Source organism: Thalia democratica, chromosome 4, assembly GCF_965202585.1.
Source record: "Thalia democratica chromosome 4, ktThaDemo2.hap1.1, whole genome shotgun sequence".
Lineage (NCBI taxonomy): Eukaryota > Metazoa > Chordata > Thaliacea > Salpida > Salpidae > Thalia > Thalia democratica.
The window spans coordinates 1456661-1470977 of record NC_139168.1 but is presented as its reverse complement, the minus strand read 5'-3'; the positions used below and the strand labels follow the sequence as shown (position 1 = coordinate 1470977).

The window sequence follows — 14317 nt, the reverse complement described above, 5'->3', positions numbered from 1 at the left end:
AACCACCAAGTATTAATGATTTTTTTAATAATTACCTATAACAAACCAAATTTACGTAAATTTTAAAATAAACAATTAGAAGAAACATACTTTTGGGTAAAAGAATCTAAAATAATCAATAGTGATTAAATTTTTATGTTAAAACTCAGAAAAAAATAAGAAAACCTAAAAATGTTATAACTTAATCAGTTTCAATAAAAACAATGGTATTTAGTACATTTTTATATAAAATAAACAAGAAACGTCGTTTAAACGTCATATATAGATCAATTTTTTGTATGTAAATATAAAAATATTATTAATAGATGCTTTGATGAGAAGTTAATAGAAAAACTACGTATAAATAAAATTTCACGTTTTTAGAGACAAGAATACACTTTAAAAACATTTTGAATTCTACTTATAACCCTTGAATACACAAACAACAGAATATTAAATACATGGTCAAAAGTCAAAACAGGTTTACCAAAGGAATTAAATCAAGGTTCGTACAACCAAAAACTTTATTTTAAATTCTCATTGGTTGATAACCCGTTTAGTAATGAATTTTATTAATTCTTTGTTCTGTAAAACAATATTTTTCATTTGTATTTAAGCTGTTTTCATCGAAAACACTCAGAGAAAACAAAATTTTAAATAAAAATAACACAAAACGATTACAAAACATCTTGATTCGAGATTTTTATCAAATATAAACAAACAATAGTAAAAAAAATATTTAAGCAAGTTTTTAATATAAACTTAAAAGTATAGTTGAAAAAGTTTTAAAATTATTAAAAAACAAAACTCTAAAAATAATTAAGAGTTAGTTTAATAAAGGAGTAAATTTTATGAGATCCATTTAGTTCAGAAATAAAATGAGTGTAAGGGGTTAGCGTAGGATTCAAAAATGTTTTGTAGGTTAAAATTTTAAGCTTATACTTAGGCATAACAGTTTAAGTTAAAGTAACTATTACTTTTATTTAATTTAAATAAGTCAATTATCTTGTGTGTTTTATGTATTAGTTTGTTGTGCGTATTAAGTATAATTTTCGTTTTGTTGTTTTGTATTTTTTTAAATAGCAAGTATTATACTTGATTAAATATAATGATTAAATTAATTTAAATATTAATTTAGTTGTTTTGTGATGTTAACAAAATAGGTACATAATAGTTATGTTATCATATTTTATTGAATTAGTATTTATTAATAAATTTCAATGAAAAAACTTTTGAAAAATTGTTAAAATTTTTATATTAATAAACGCAAAATGTGCTGTTGTACCACAGGCAACATGGACGAGTGGTTTAGGCTGTGCATTTTTGCTCAGAAACACCTGTGTTAGGGTTCAAAGCCCACCACTTCCATACTTTATTTATTTATATAATTATGTAAGTAACCACATATAATTATAAAAAATAAATAAAAAGCCAATTATTATTTATCTATTACATTCAAAGAGTATCTTTAAGAAGTACGCATCCGTGTAAGATAAGGATAAGTTTAAGGGCATAGGGGGTTAAAACACTTTTTTTGGAATGTGATCTTATTTTATATAGTTTTTATTGAGCTACAAGATGCTATTTACAGATTTAAAAAATTCAAAACAATCTTTGAGATATAGCCGGTCAAGGTCGGAGGCAACAATAGGTTCTTTATGGGAGGCACAACTAAAACAGCAAATAACTAGAAATCACTAAGAATATATCTTTTCCTAGGTTTTTTGAGATAACTACCTCAAATTTTTAGGAAATTTTCCTTGCAATGTTTAGAAAAGTCATTCGCAAAAAAAAATAAAAAGTTTATAACAAAAAAACAAAAAAAAAAGTTTTTTTAATTCCTTGCACCAGTATTTTTAAATATTGCACGAAACTTTTCTTAAAATTTGTGATAGTAATTTTAAAAATGCTAGGCGATATAATCTCTAGTGAATTCTAGTTATTTGCTGTTTTAGTTGTGCCTCCCATATGGAACCTATTGTTGCCTCCGAATTTGACAGGCTATATCTCAAAAGTTATTTTGAATTTCTAAAGTCTGTAAAAAGTAACTTGTAGCTTATTAGAAACTATACAAAACAAGATCACATTACGAAAAAAGTGTTTTAACCCCCCTATGACCCTAAATTTATTTTTACAGGGGGGTTACACTTTTTGTTAATGAATAACTGACCTTTAACTAATATTTACTACTAAAAAAAGAGTTTTAACTCCCCTATGCCCCTAAGTTTATTCTTACCTTACACGGATGGATACTTCTTAAAGATACTCTTTGAATATAAAACATATATAATTTAAAAATTTAGTGAGTATTTTACATGGATGTAACCCCCTGGCCTCAACTGTAATTTACTTATGCTTATTTAATGAAAGAATCATAGTTATATAAATAAACAAAAACATGGAAGTGATTGGCTTTTAACCCCTTATACCCTTAAAAAAAGTTCTTGTGGCAAATTAGATATCTGTTGTTCAAACAATGTTTTAGATCAAAACAAAGTTATAAAAACAATCAGAGGCCTAAGTTACCATGTGAACTTTATTTTATACATTTAACCTGAACTTAATTAAAACTAACTATAACTTTAAATTTTATAAGCCAATAACTCAAGAAATAATATAAATTAAATCCTAATGTACACTTGTTTGCCATCCTTTGAGTCATAAAATCTTCTGTGAGTAACCTTAACCTTCCCGGAGTTTTTTTCAAATCCTTAAATACTTTTAATAACTTTTTAAAAATTTTTCTGAGGTTTTCTTAAAAACCTTAAAACTGCTTTGAGTTTCCAAGAGTTTAAGAAAATTAAAAATTTGGTGAGTTTCCCTGAGATTTTCTATTATTTGAAATTTCTCTGGGCTCATTAGTGTGTGGCAATCCTATATATTTTTTATTACATAAAAGCCAATGTGAATTTGATAATTTTCTAGTATGATGTTGCACCAATATCTAACTGAAATTATATTGTATTTGATGTATTCTTAACTATAATTTTTGGCTAAAAACTTATATTTATAAGTACATAAATTGAGTTATATATCATAAATTAATAAAACTTAAATATATAGTTGCTTTTATTAAACAATATAAAGCAATTAAATCTTTTCAATTTTTTATATTGATTATGATATTGTAAAACATAATCAATCGAATACTTTAGTTTGTCAAAATAAATTTTATTCTCACTATGTATTTAAATCTTATTTAAAACAAAGTATATTTCAGGCTAAACATACTTAGCATAAAACACTGATTTTTAGCTTAAAAAAATTGTTAGAAAGACATTAAATTCAATATAATTTGAGCTTGACATTGGTGTAACTTAATCCTAGGTAAGTACTGTGAATATTTAAACCAAAATAATGAACCCCACCACTTATAATCTTATATTAGCAGTAAAAAAAAATAATCCTAAGTTAAATTATTATTTAATAATTTTTTCTCATCCTACAGATGTATTACAGTTAAATTGTATACAAATTTCTGAAACTAGTTAGGTTTAATATTTGAGAACAGACTTTTGAATTTTAAACTAAGTCTTTTGCTAACTTGTAACAACTTATGGCTCCAAAATATGATAAATAGCATCAAAATTTACGGTTGGATAGTTTTATCTCTATGAAAATAGATCAGCCAATCAGCGACACATGTGTAGAATATTCGGGCTGAATATTCTACACATGTGTCGCTGATTGGCTGATCTATTTTCATAGAGATAAAACTATCCAACCGTAAATTTTGATGCTATTTATCATATTTTGGAGCCATAAGTTGTTACAAGTTAGCAAAAGACTTAGTTTAAAATTCAAAAGTCTGTTCTCAAATATTAAACCTAACTAGTTTCAGAAATTTGTATACAATTTAACTGTAATACATCTGTAGGATGAGAAAAAATTATTAAATAATAATTTAACTTAGGATTATTTTTTTTTACTGCTAATATAAGATTATAAGTGGTGGGGTTCATTATTTTGGTTTAAATATTCACAGTACTTACCTAGGATTAAGTTACACCAATGTCAAGCTCAAATTATATTGAATTTAATGTCTTTCTAACAATTTTTTTAAGCTAAAAATCAGTGTTTTATGCTAAGTATGTTTAGCCTGAAATATACTTTGTTTTAAATAAGATTTAAATACATAGTGAGAATAAAATTTATTTTGACAAACTAAAGTATTCGATTGATTATGTTTTACAATATCATAATCAATATAAAAAATTGAAAAGATTTAATTGCTTTATATTGTTTAATAAAAGCAACTATATATTTAAGTTTTATTAATTTATGATATATAACTCAATTTATGTACTTATAAATATAAGTTTTTAGCCAAAAATTATAGTTAAGAATACATCAAATACAATATAATTTCAGTTAGATATTGGTGCAACATCATACTAGAAAATTATCAAATTCACATTGGCTTTTATGTAATAAAAAATATATAGGATTGCCACACACTAATGAGCCCAGAGAAATTTCAAATAATAGAAAATCTCAGGGAAACTCACCAAATTTTTAATTTTCTTAAACTCTTGGAAACTCAAAGCAGTTTTAAGGTTTTTAAGAAAACCTCAGAAAAATTTTTAAAAAGTTATTAAAAGTATTTAAGGATTTGAAAAAAACTCCGGGAAGGTTAAGGTTACTCACAGAAGATTTTATGACTCAAAGGATGGCAAACAAGTGTACATTAGGATTTAATTTATATTATTTCTTGAGTTATTGGCTTATAAAATTTAAAGTTATAGTTAGTTTTAATTAAGTTCAGGTTAAATGTATAAAATAAAGTTCACATGGTAACTTAGGCCTCTGATTGTTTTTATAACTTTGTTTTGATCTAAAACATTGTTTGAACAACAGATATCTAATTTGCCACAAGAACTTTTTTTAAGGGTATAAGGGGTTAAAAGCCAATCACTTCCATGTTTTTGTTTATTTATATAACTATGATTCTTTCATTAAATAAGCATAAGTAAATTACAGTTGAGGCCAGGGGGTTACATCCATGTAAAATACTCACTAAATTTTTAAATTATATATGTTTTATATTCAAAGAGTATCTTTAAGAAGTATCCATCCGTGTAAGGTAAGAATAAACTTAGGGGCATAGGGGAGTTAAAACTCTTTTTTTAGTAGTAAATATTAGTTAAAGGTCAGTTATTCATTAACAAAAAGTGTAACCCCCCTGTAAAAATAAATTTAGGGTCATAGGGGGGTTAAAACACTTTTTTCGTAATGTGATCTTGTTTTGTATAGTTTCTAATAAGCTACAAGTTACTTTTTACAGACTTTAGAAATTCAAAATAACTTTTGAGATATAGCCTGTCAAATTCGGAGGCAACAATAGGTTCCATATGGGAGGCACAACTAAAACAGCAAATAACTAGAATTCACTAGAGATTATATCGCCTAGCATTTTTAAAATTACTATCACAAATTTTAAGAAAAGTTTCGTGCAATATTTAAAAATACTGGTGCAAGGAATTAAAAAAACTTTTTTTTTTGTTTTTTTGTTATAAACTTTTTATTTTTTTTTGCGAATGACTTTTCTAAACATTGCAAGGAAAATTTCCTAAAAATTTGAGGTAGTTATCTCAAAAAACCTAGGAAAAGATATATTCTTAGTGATTTCTAGTTATTTGCTGTTTTAGTTGTGCCTCCCATAAAGAACCTATTGTTGCCTCCGACCTTGACCGGCTATATCTCAAAGATTGTTTTGAATTTTTTAAATCTGTAAATAGCATCTTGTAGCTCAATAAAAACTATATAAAATAAGATCACATTCCAAAAAAAGTGTTTTAACCCCCTATGCCCTTAAACTTATCCTTATCTTACACGGATGCGTACTTCTTAAAGATACTCTTTGAATGTAATAGATAAATAATAATTGGCTTTTTATTTATTTTTTATAATTATATGTGGTTACTTACATAATTATATAAATAAATAAAGTATGGAAGTGGTGGGCTTTGAACCCTAACACAGGTGTTTCTGAGCAAAAATGCACAGCCTAAACCACTCGTCCATGTTGCCTGTGGTACAACAGCACATTTTGCGTTTATTAATATAAAAATTTTAACAATTTTTCAAAAGTTTTTTCATTGAAATTTATTAATAAATACTAATTCAATAAAATATGATAACATAACTATTATGTACCTATTTTGTTAACATCACAAAACAACTAAATTAATATTTAAATTAATTTAATCATTATATTTAATCAAGTATAATACTTGCTATTTAAAAAAATACAAAACAACAAAACGAAAATTATACTTAATACGCACAACAAACTAATACATAAAACACACAAGATAATTGACTTATTTAAATTAAATAAAAGTAATAGTTACTTTAACTTAAACTGTTATGCCTAAGTATAAGCTTAAAATTTTAACCTACAAAACATTTTTGAATCCTACGCTAACCCCTTACACTCATTTTATTTCTGAACTAAATGGATCTCATAAAATTTACTCCTTTATTAAACTAACTCTTAATTATTTTTAGAGTTTTGTTTTTTAATAATTTTAAAACTTTTTCAACTATACTTTTAAGTTTATATTAAAAACTTGCTTAAATATTTTTTTTACTATTGTTTGTTTATATTTGATAAAAATCTCGAATCAAGATGTTTTGTAATCGTTTTGTGTTATTTTTATTTAAAATTTTGTTTTCTCTGAGTGTTTTCGATGAAAACAGCTTAAATACAAATGAAAAATATTGTTTTACAGAACAAAGAATTAATAAAATTCATTACTAAACGGGTTATCAACCAATGAGAATTTAAAATAAAGTTTTTGGTTGTACGAACCTTGATTTAATTCCTTTGGTAAACCTGTTTTGACTTTTGACCATGTATTTAATATTCTGTTGTTTGTGTATTCAAGGGTTATAAGTAGAATTCAAAATGTTTTTAAAGTGTATTCTTGTCTCTAAAAACGTGAAATTTTATTTATACGTAGTTTTTCTATTAACTTCTCATCAAAGCATCTATTAATAATATTTTTATATTTACATACAAAAAATTGATCTATATATGACGTTTAAACGACGTTTCTTGTTTATTTTATATAAAAATGTACTAAATACCATTGTTTTTATTGAAACTGATTAAGTTATAACATTTTTAGGTTTTCTTATTTTTTTCTGAGTTTAAACATAAAAATTTAATCACTATTGATTATTTTATATTCTTTTACCCAAAAGTATGTTTCTTCTAATTGTTTATTTTAAAATTTACGTAAATTTGGTTTGTTATAGGTAATTATTAAAAAAATCATTAATACTTGGTGGTTTATAAATACACTAATTAAATTATTAAAAAACTAACTGTTTTATGTTATATTAGTTATTTTTCAAGTTAACTTAATACATCTAAGTTTAAATATTAGAGTTGTTTTAGATTTTTTATTAACAATATGTTTGCTTTTTTAATGTTATCGCATCATTTTGTCCCTGGTTTCGTAATAATTTTGAAAAATTTAATAAGTTTTTATGCTCTTTAGCGCTACAAATTTTAAACAAATCAGCGACGCATTGGTGGAATATTCAGCAGTGAATATTTTGGTAGAAAATGGTCTTTTTACTTAATTGTAAGACAGAGCAAGGAATGAACTTTTCAATAAACTAATTGTAACAAGTTCCTAACAGAACCTTTACAATCAGCGGAAATTGTTAACTATTTAAATTTATCACAAGGTTTATAAAGTAAATTTATCAAAAACTGTATGTTTAAAAATATGTTACAAATATCACAAAAATACAGCTTTTTTAATTTTCATAAATAAAATTAGTACATAATTTTTGACAATGTTTGTTAGAAACCAATTAAAGCTATTCTTTTGCAACTAGTATGTCCTATATTATGCTGAAGGTTCGGTACAAACCAAATAAACAATTTAACGCAGGACTTCCAAAACTAGGCCAAGTAGCCTCCTTGGAGGCCATGAGCAGCAAAGGGTACCACAGGGGGCATGAATTAATAGTTTGAAACTTACACTAGATATTCTGGATTTGATGATGAAAAGCAAAAAATCGTTTAAGGCGCTTTTAATGGTAATTTTCAGATAAATCTTGTTGTAGAGGGCCATAGCTTTTTTACTTTCTTTTAAGGAAAAAAATTAGGGAACCCTGATTTGAAAAAAACTGTTCTTAACAAGATTTTTAAATAAATAGTTAGCTGGTAAAAAAGAATGGGACGTAAAGAAAAATATAAACTGAAAGTGCTTCAATGAAACTAAAGATCTTTGTTAAATTTTCCAACCAATATAATTAAATATCCTTTTAAATAATTAAATAAAATGTATAATAAAATAAAAATTAAAGTAAAAAAAATGGTAAACTTAATAATTTTAATAACTTACCATGCTTGACACAAAAACTTGTAATATCTTTTTAAGGTCTATTAAAAAGCTGACTCAATCTTTAAACCAGAAAACTTAATAAAATACTTTTAGTTTTATTGAAACATTTTCACTATATTTTTCTTCAGCTCCGATTCTTCTCTACCAGCTTAATATTTATCTAAAAATTTTGGTAAGGAATGGTTTTTTCAAATCAGGGTTTCCCAAATTTTTTCTCACTTCAAAGTAAGTAAAAAAGCTATAGCCCCTTTCACAAGATTTCTCTAATAATTACCATTAAAACCGCCTAAGACCTTTTTTTTTGCTCTTCGTCATCAAATCCTGAATATCTAGTGGTTTAAAATTATGAGCTCATTGCCCCCTGTGGTCTCTTTATTGCTCATGGCACCCAAGGGGGCCACTTGGCTGAGATTGAGAAGCCCTGCTTTGAATTGCTTATTTGGTTTCTAACAAACATTATCGAAAATTATGTACCAATTTTATTGTTAGAAAACAACAAAAAACTATATTATTCTGAGATATTGTAACAAATTTGTAAAAATACAGTTGGTAATAATTTTACTTTATAAACCTTATGATAAACTTAAATAGTTAACAATTTCCGCTGAAAAAAAAGTTTGTAAAGGTTCTGTTAGGAACTTGTTATATTTTGTTTATTATATAGTTTATGCCCTTGCCTTATCTTTCTATTAAGTAGAAAGACCACTTTCTACCAAAATATTCATTTTAATAGAAATATCATATTAAAGTTTTCAAAACTTGTTTAGGTCAATTCGAAACAACTAAAAATATTTAGTACTTTTTTTGAATATGCTTTTTGTTTTTTAATATTAAAAGTGTAATGTAATTTCATTCTTGAGCAATATTGTTATTCAAAACTTATCTAATTATGTTTTGTAAAGAATTAGTAAATTTTAAAGGCAACTGTCAAAATTTTTTTTTTTTATTTGTAAACTTAAGTTTATATTATTTTTAATGTAAAAGAAGAATTCCGATTTGACTTAGTAGCAAAATTATTTGTTAGTGTTCATTCAGTTTTTTATTGATACCTTATTCATTTAAAAAATATAACCAAATACATTTCATTTTTCATAGATTTCTTTTAGTACTTTCGTAGTAAGGCTCATCAGAAATAGTATCTTACTAAGGTAGAATGAATACAAATTGAAATAAAACCATATTGTAGTTTAAAGTTTTAAAATATAAAATGACGTAATAATCGAATGTTAAAAAAATAACTAAGTGCTTATGCTATGTACATTTGGTATACTGATAAAACTCGTTAGAATGAAATTAATGTAAAATAAACAAGCGATAAAAACTAAAACTATACTTTAAATAAAAATATAAGAATTTATATTATTTATTATAAGAATTTAAAAAGTTTAGTTTGGTAATCGAACTTTTTCCAAACTAGATTTTTTAAATACTTATCTCTATTATGTAACAACTGAACTGAATTACTCTTGATATAGAAAATGATTATTAACCAAAACTTTTTTAAGATATTGTAAAATTGTACTGGGTAAAAGTAAAACCTTTTACAGGTGTTAAACTTATTTGTTTTGAATGTAAATAAAACTAACAATTTAGATCAGGGGTCGGCGAATTGCGGGCCAAATGCGGCCCTTTAAGTCAAAACCTACGGCCCGCGAGCTCCTTTTCACCAAAAAATATATATTTTAAAAACTATGAAAAATATATATTATGTGATAAAAACTTACATTCAGGCTCTTAATTTACTAAATAATCTTTATTTATGGTCTAAAATCACTTAATTTGTTATATTTTTGATGTTAAATAATATTTTTCTACTGATTACTAGAATTTTTTAGATGAATGCGACCCTCAAAGGTTTTTTCTAAATAGTGCGGCCCGCGGGACACATAACGCTGCCGACCGTGATTTACTTCTTTAAAAACTATAAGATCCACGTACTTCTCTTTACCTGTATTTAAAATAAATTATTTTTTTGAACTATTGATTGTACATTTTCAAAAAATCACATATTAATCATAACTCATTTTATTAATTACTGTTCCGTTTTACTTTTGAATATACTTAAAACGTCCCTGCATTTTTAAACAAACTAAATTTTAAGTTTGCATTATAAAAATTGTTGTTTCTAAAGAACTTACAGCTAGTTCCATCTTCTAATTTCAACATTAAAAGAGGAAAAGCTTTCGAAATATACAAAACCTAGCTATTCTAAATCAATAGCTATTTTTAATATAAGCTATAAAGTACAATAATTTAATATTCTATTTTAAGTTTTAAATCTAAACATCAACTTTCTACAAAAGATTAAATATAAAACATGCTAATATTTAGTCAACAGACTAGTGAAGCATTATATTTGATAGATCAATAAGCAAAACAACTTTTATTGCAATTAAAGAAACCAACTACATAGATTAACAACCATAGATTTATGCTTTATTTAGTTAATAAAGTAATATCTCCATGAAACTTACTTATATAGCTCTTTCAGTTAAGTAACTCTTAGATAAGGGTTTCCCAAAGTACACCATTTAAATAACAAAGGGTACGAAAAGCTCAAAGGGGGCAATAATTTGAAAGGTACACTAGTTTCTCAGGTTGGTGGTAAAGAGCAAGAAAAAAGTGGTTCAGGCGTGTTTAAGAGTAGTTTTGTAACTTATACTAGATATTTTGGTAAAATTTCAGAAAGTTAGAGATTCGTAAGCTGTAAAAGGGGAGCCACAAGGCCATAATTTGAAGCTTACACTATAAATTCTAGAGTTGATGATGAACATCCAACAAAGATGTTAGGTGTATTCAACATAAGTATTTTGAAAAAATATGTTGAAGGGGGCCATAGCTTTTTGGTTTCTTTAAGGGAGCCTTACCCAAAAAAAGTTTGAACATCCTATATTAGAGCTATTAACTACCTAAACTACCTAAAAGCTATTTGGTATTTCATTTTACATCAGGGGTGTGTTTTTTTTTTTGAAAAACAACTTTTACGACTCCTGAAAAAAAAAGTAGATTTTTTACTAAAAACGTTTATTAAGCAGATACTTAACATGTTAGAATTTTTTGCTAAATATTTAAACAAAAACTATTAAGAAATTAAAATAAGTTTAAAATTTATTATTTGCTGGTGTTACACTTGCTAAAAGCAGAAACTGAGTTAAAATTAGAATTTATCTGTGATGTCAAAATGAATTTAGAACTTGTGAGAGCTTTTTGTACTAATACTATTTACAAAGTTACATAAAGTTTACAAATTCTACTATATTTGTATAAACAATTATTTTTCACTGTTTTCGATTTCGAAAGAAAAATTTACTTCAAAAATGTACAATGCTATTTATTAAACTTTGCTAAAATTAGTTTATTGTAAAAAATACATTAGAGTTAAGCATAATTTTGCAAATTCAATAATTACAGTAATTAAAAATATACTTGTAAAAAAACAGATTCTTAAACGTCTTTTACATTTATGATTTTATAATGTTATTTTATATTATTCTTTAAATAATTAAGTTTTTAGCATTATGCTAAAAAATAAACATTTTTAGTTAGTTTTTGAAGGCCATAGGGTTTCTAACATTTTTTTCAAATACAATAAAAGCCCTTGTTTAAAAGCTTTAATTCTATACTATACGGTGCATTTTACAGAATAATAACAATAATTAACTTTTGATATGTAGTCATTTGTGGAAAAAGTTTCCATATCATACTTAGTTGAAGTTTAAAAAGTTGTATGGTGCTATTCAAACTGCAAAAAAAAAGTGTTATTTTAGGGATTTAAATAACATAAGAAACATAAAACGGCCACAATCTTAAGCCTTTGCTAATTTCAGTAGTAATTTTATTTTACACGGTAAAATAATCGAACCACCAAGCAAAACAATCAAAGAATAACATTAAATTTTGGATATTTAATGCAGTGATAATTAAGATGCAAATCGAATTGCCAGGAAGTAATTATCTTCTCCGGATCGAAAACAACATATTCATATTTGCCAACAAACGCTATTATCTTGCCGCCCTTCGTCAAACATTGAAAGTTGGTAAAGTTTCCCCGAACGGGCGGAGCTTGAAGAAAAGCAAACTTCCTGCTGTAAAGATCAAAAACCTCGAAACTTTCCGCTCCACTGATCACGTACATTTTGCTCCCGATGCTCACCGAGGTGTGACCGCTTTTTCCATCCATCATGTCGGGCATGTCACGTGACCATTCATCCGCGCAGTGATCGTACGCTTCAACGGATGTCGGATGATCGAATCCTCCTGACGTCACTATTCTCCCGTTGAATACGGATGACGCGGCTTCCTTCCTGGAACGTTTGGTATTTTCAAGCTCCCTTAAACTTTCAGTGCTGGGATCAAAAACGAAAAAGTTGGTTTCTGATCCCGCCAAAATGTAAATCTTTCCCTCCAAGCTGCATGTTGAAAAATCTTCGCAGTTTATCGAACAATCGGGAAACTTCACTTCGACCCACGATCCAGTCAAAACTGAATAAGACTGCACATACACATTGTCAAAAAAACGCTCGTAACTGAAGAAGTATATGATCCCATTCACGAACTCAACTGAGACCGCGCGGATATTTTCATCCATGCGTGCGATCTCAGTGATGAACGAGCGGTCCTCATTTTCCAACCTGATTACGCGATAAGTACGACGAGTGTTTGCATCATTAACGCGATGGATATGTGTACTGGGTTCAACAGACTTACTGCTGCAAATCGCCACCTCGAAATTATCTTGAGCACAATATCTCACTCGACAGTCCACAGAGCTCGGGTCAAGATTCTGAACAGTTTTATTGCTGATAGCTTTGAGTATAAACCCCTTACTCTCAGCACATTTTGAAAATGTTTTAGCATCTAACAATGTGTTTAAGGCAGCAGTTGAGAGCAAAGGTAGACGAATTTTTTTCACCAGACCTAATGTAAGCTTGCTTCTTGATTTTGGATCGTGTTCTATCCAACTGTTCACAGCTTTTGCTACCTCAAGCTCCGAGGTGATATTCAAGTCTGAACTGGACAAGATCCTTACAAAGAGATCAAAGCTCAAACTATCCAGCATTTTGTTTTCGGCCAAGTAGCAGAACCACCTTGTTATGAAGTCGAAAGTGCACTTTTGAATTTGTTTGTTGTGGGCAATGTTGGAAAACTGATGGTAGAAACAAACATTATCAATGTTCAGGTTGATCTTTAATAAGTCGAGCAATTGTAGCTTTGCATTGGCGAAATTAAGTAGTTTTGCGACTTTGTAAATTTTGAAGAAATTTTTGTTGGATAACTTCGCATTACCTACAAAAGTTTATTTAATTCAAATATTATTCGTTTATTAAAAAAAAAACAGAAATTATTGAAACTAGATAGAGATGCTAATTGTAAAAATTATACTTTTTATTCTACAAAAAAACATCACAGAACTTAACAGAAAGTAAAAAACTCTTTACCTGTACGAAAAAAGTCAGAGAAACTTTTCAATTCACTTTCATCAAAACACAAAACTGCATTTCTTTTGAAATTTTTCACAACATTTTCGTCTTCGGAACTTTAGTTTTCATCGAAGTTCCTGAGAAACTCTTCACAAAGTTCACGGTTCTCAGAGTTCGTGGGTCTTATTTCTCCAACACCAGGTGCGCTCGAGGCTTTAATGTTGCCAGTTGTGTTTTTAAAAGTTGACATTTTTATATATATATTTTAGTTCACTGTCGATAATAAGTTAGTTTTAAGTCATTTGTAAAACTGTATATATGATGTTTTATAAAAAATACAAGTAAAAATTATATTGATTAGCTTGACGACAACTGACACTTCATATATTAATTTTAGGTTGCTGTTGATAATAAGTTAGTTTTAAGTCATTTGTAAATGTTTATGTTGTATGTTTAACAAATAACAAATATTGAAAGTAGAAATTATATTTATTAGCTTTACGACCTACGATCTAAAAATCAAAATTAATTTATTTTATTTACTCATAGCCT

At 26.9% G+C, this 14317-nt stretch overlaps 1 protein-coding gene across 1 annotated transcript; it reads right to left on the bottom strand.

Annotated features, from left to right (window-relative positions):
• Window positions 1–12222: 12222 nt before the first annotated feature.
• LOC145834949 (kelch-like protein 7) lies at window positions 12223–14015 on the bottom strand. Its single transcript, XM_082942477.1, has 2 exons — window positions 13928–14015; window positions 12223–13631 (listed from the first exon to the last, which is right to left on the bottom strand). The coding sequence occupies exons 1-2, from the start codon at window positions 14013–14015 to the stop codon at window positions 12223–12225; spliced, it is 1497 nt and encodes a 498-aa protein (XP_082798603.1).
• Window positions 14016–14317: the final 302 nt, after the last annotated feature.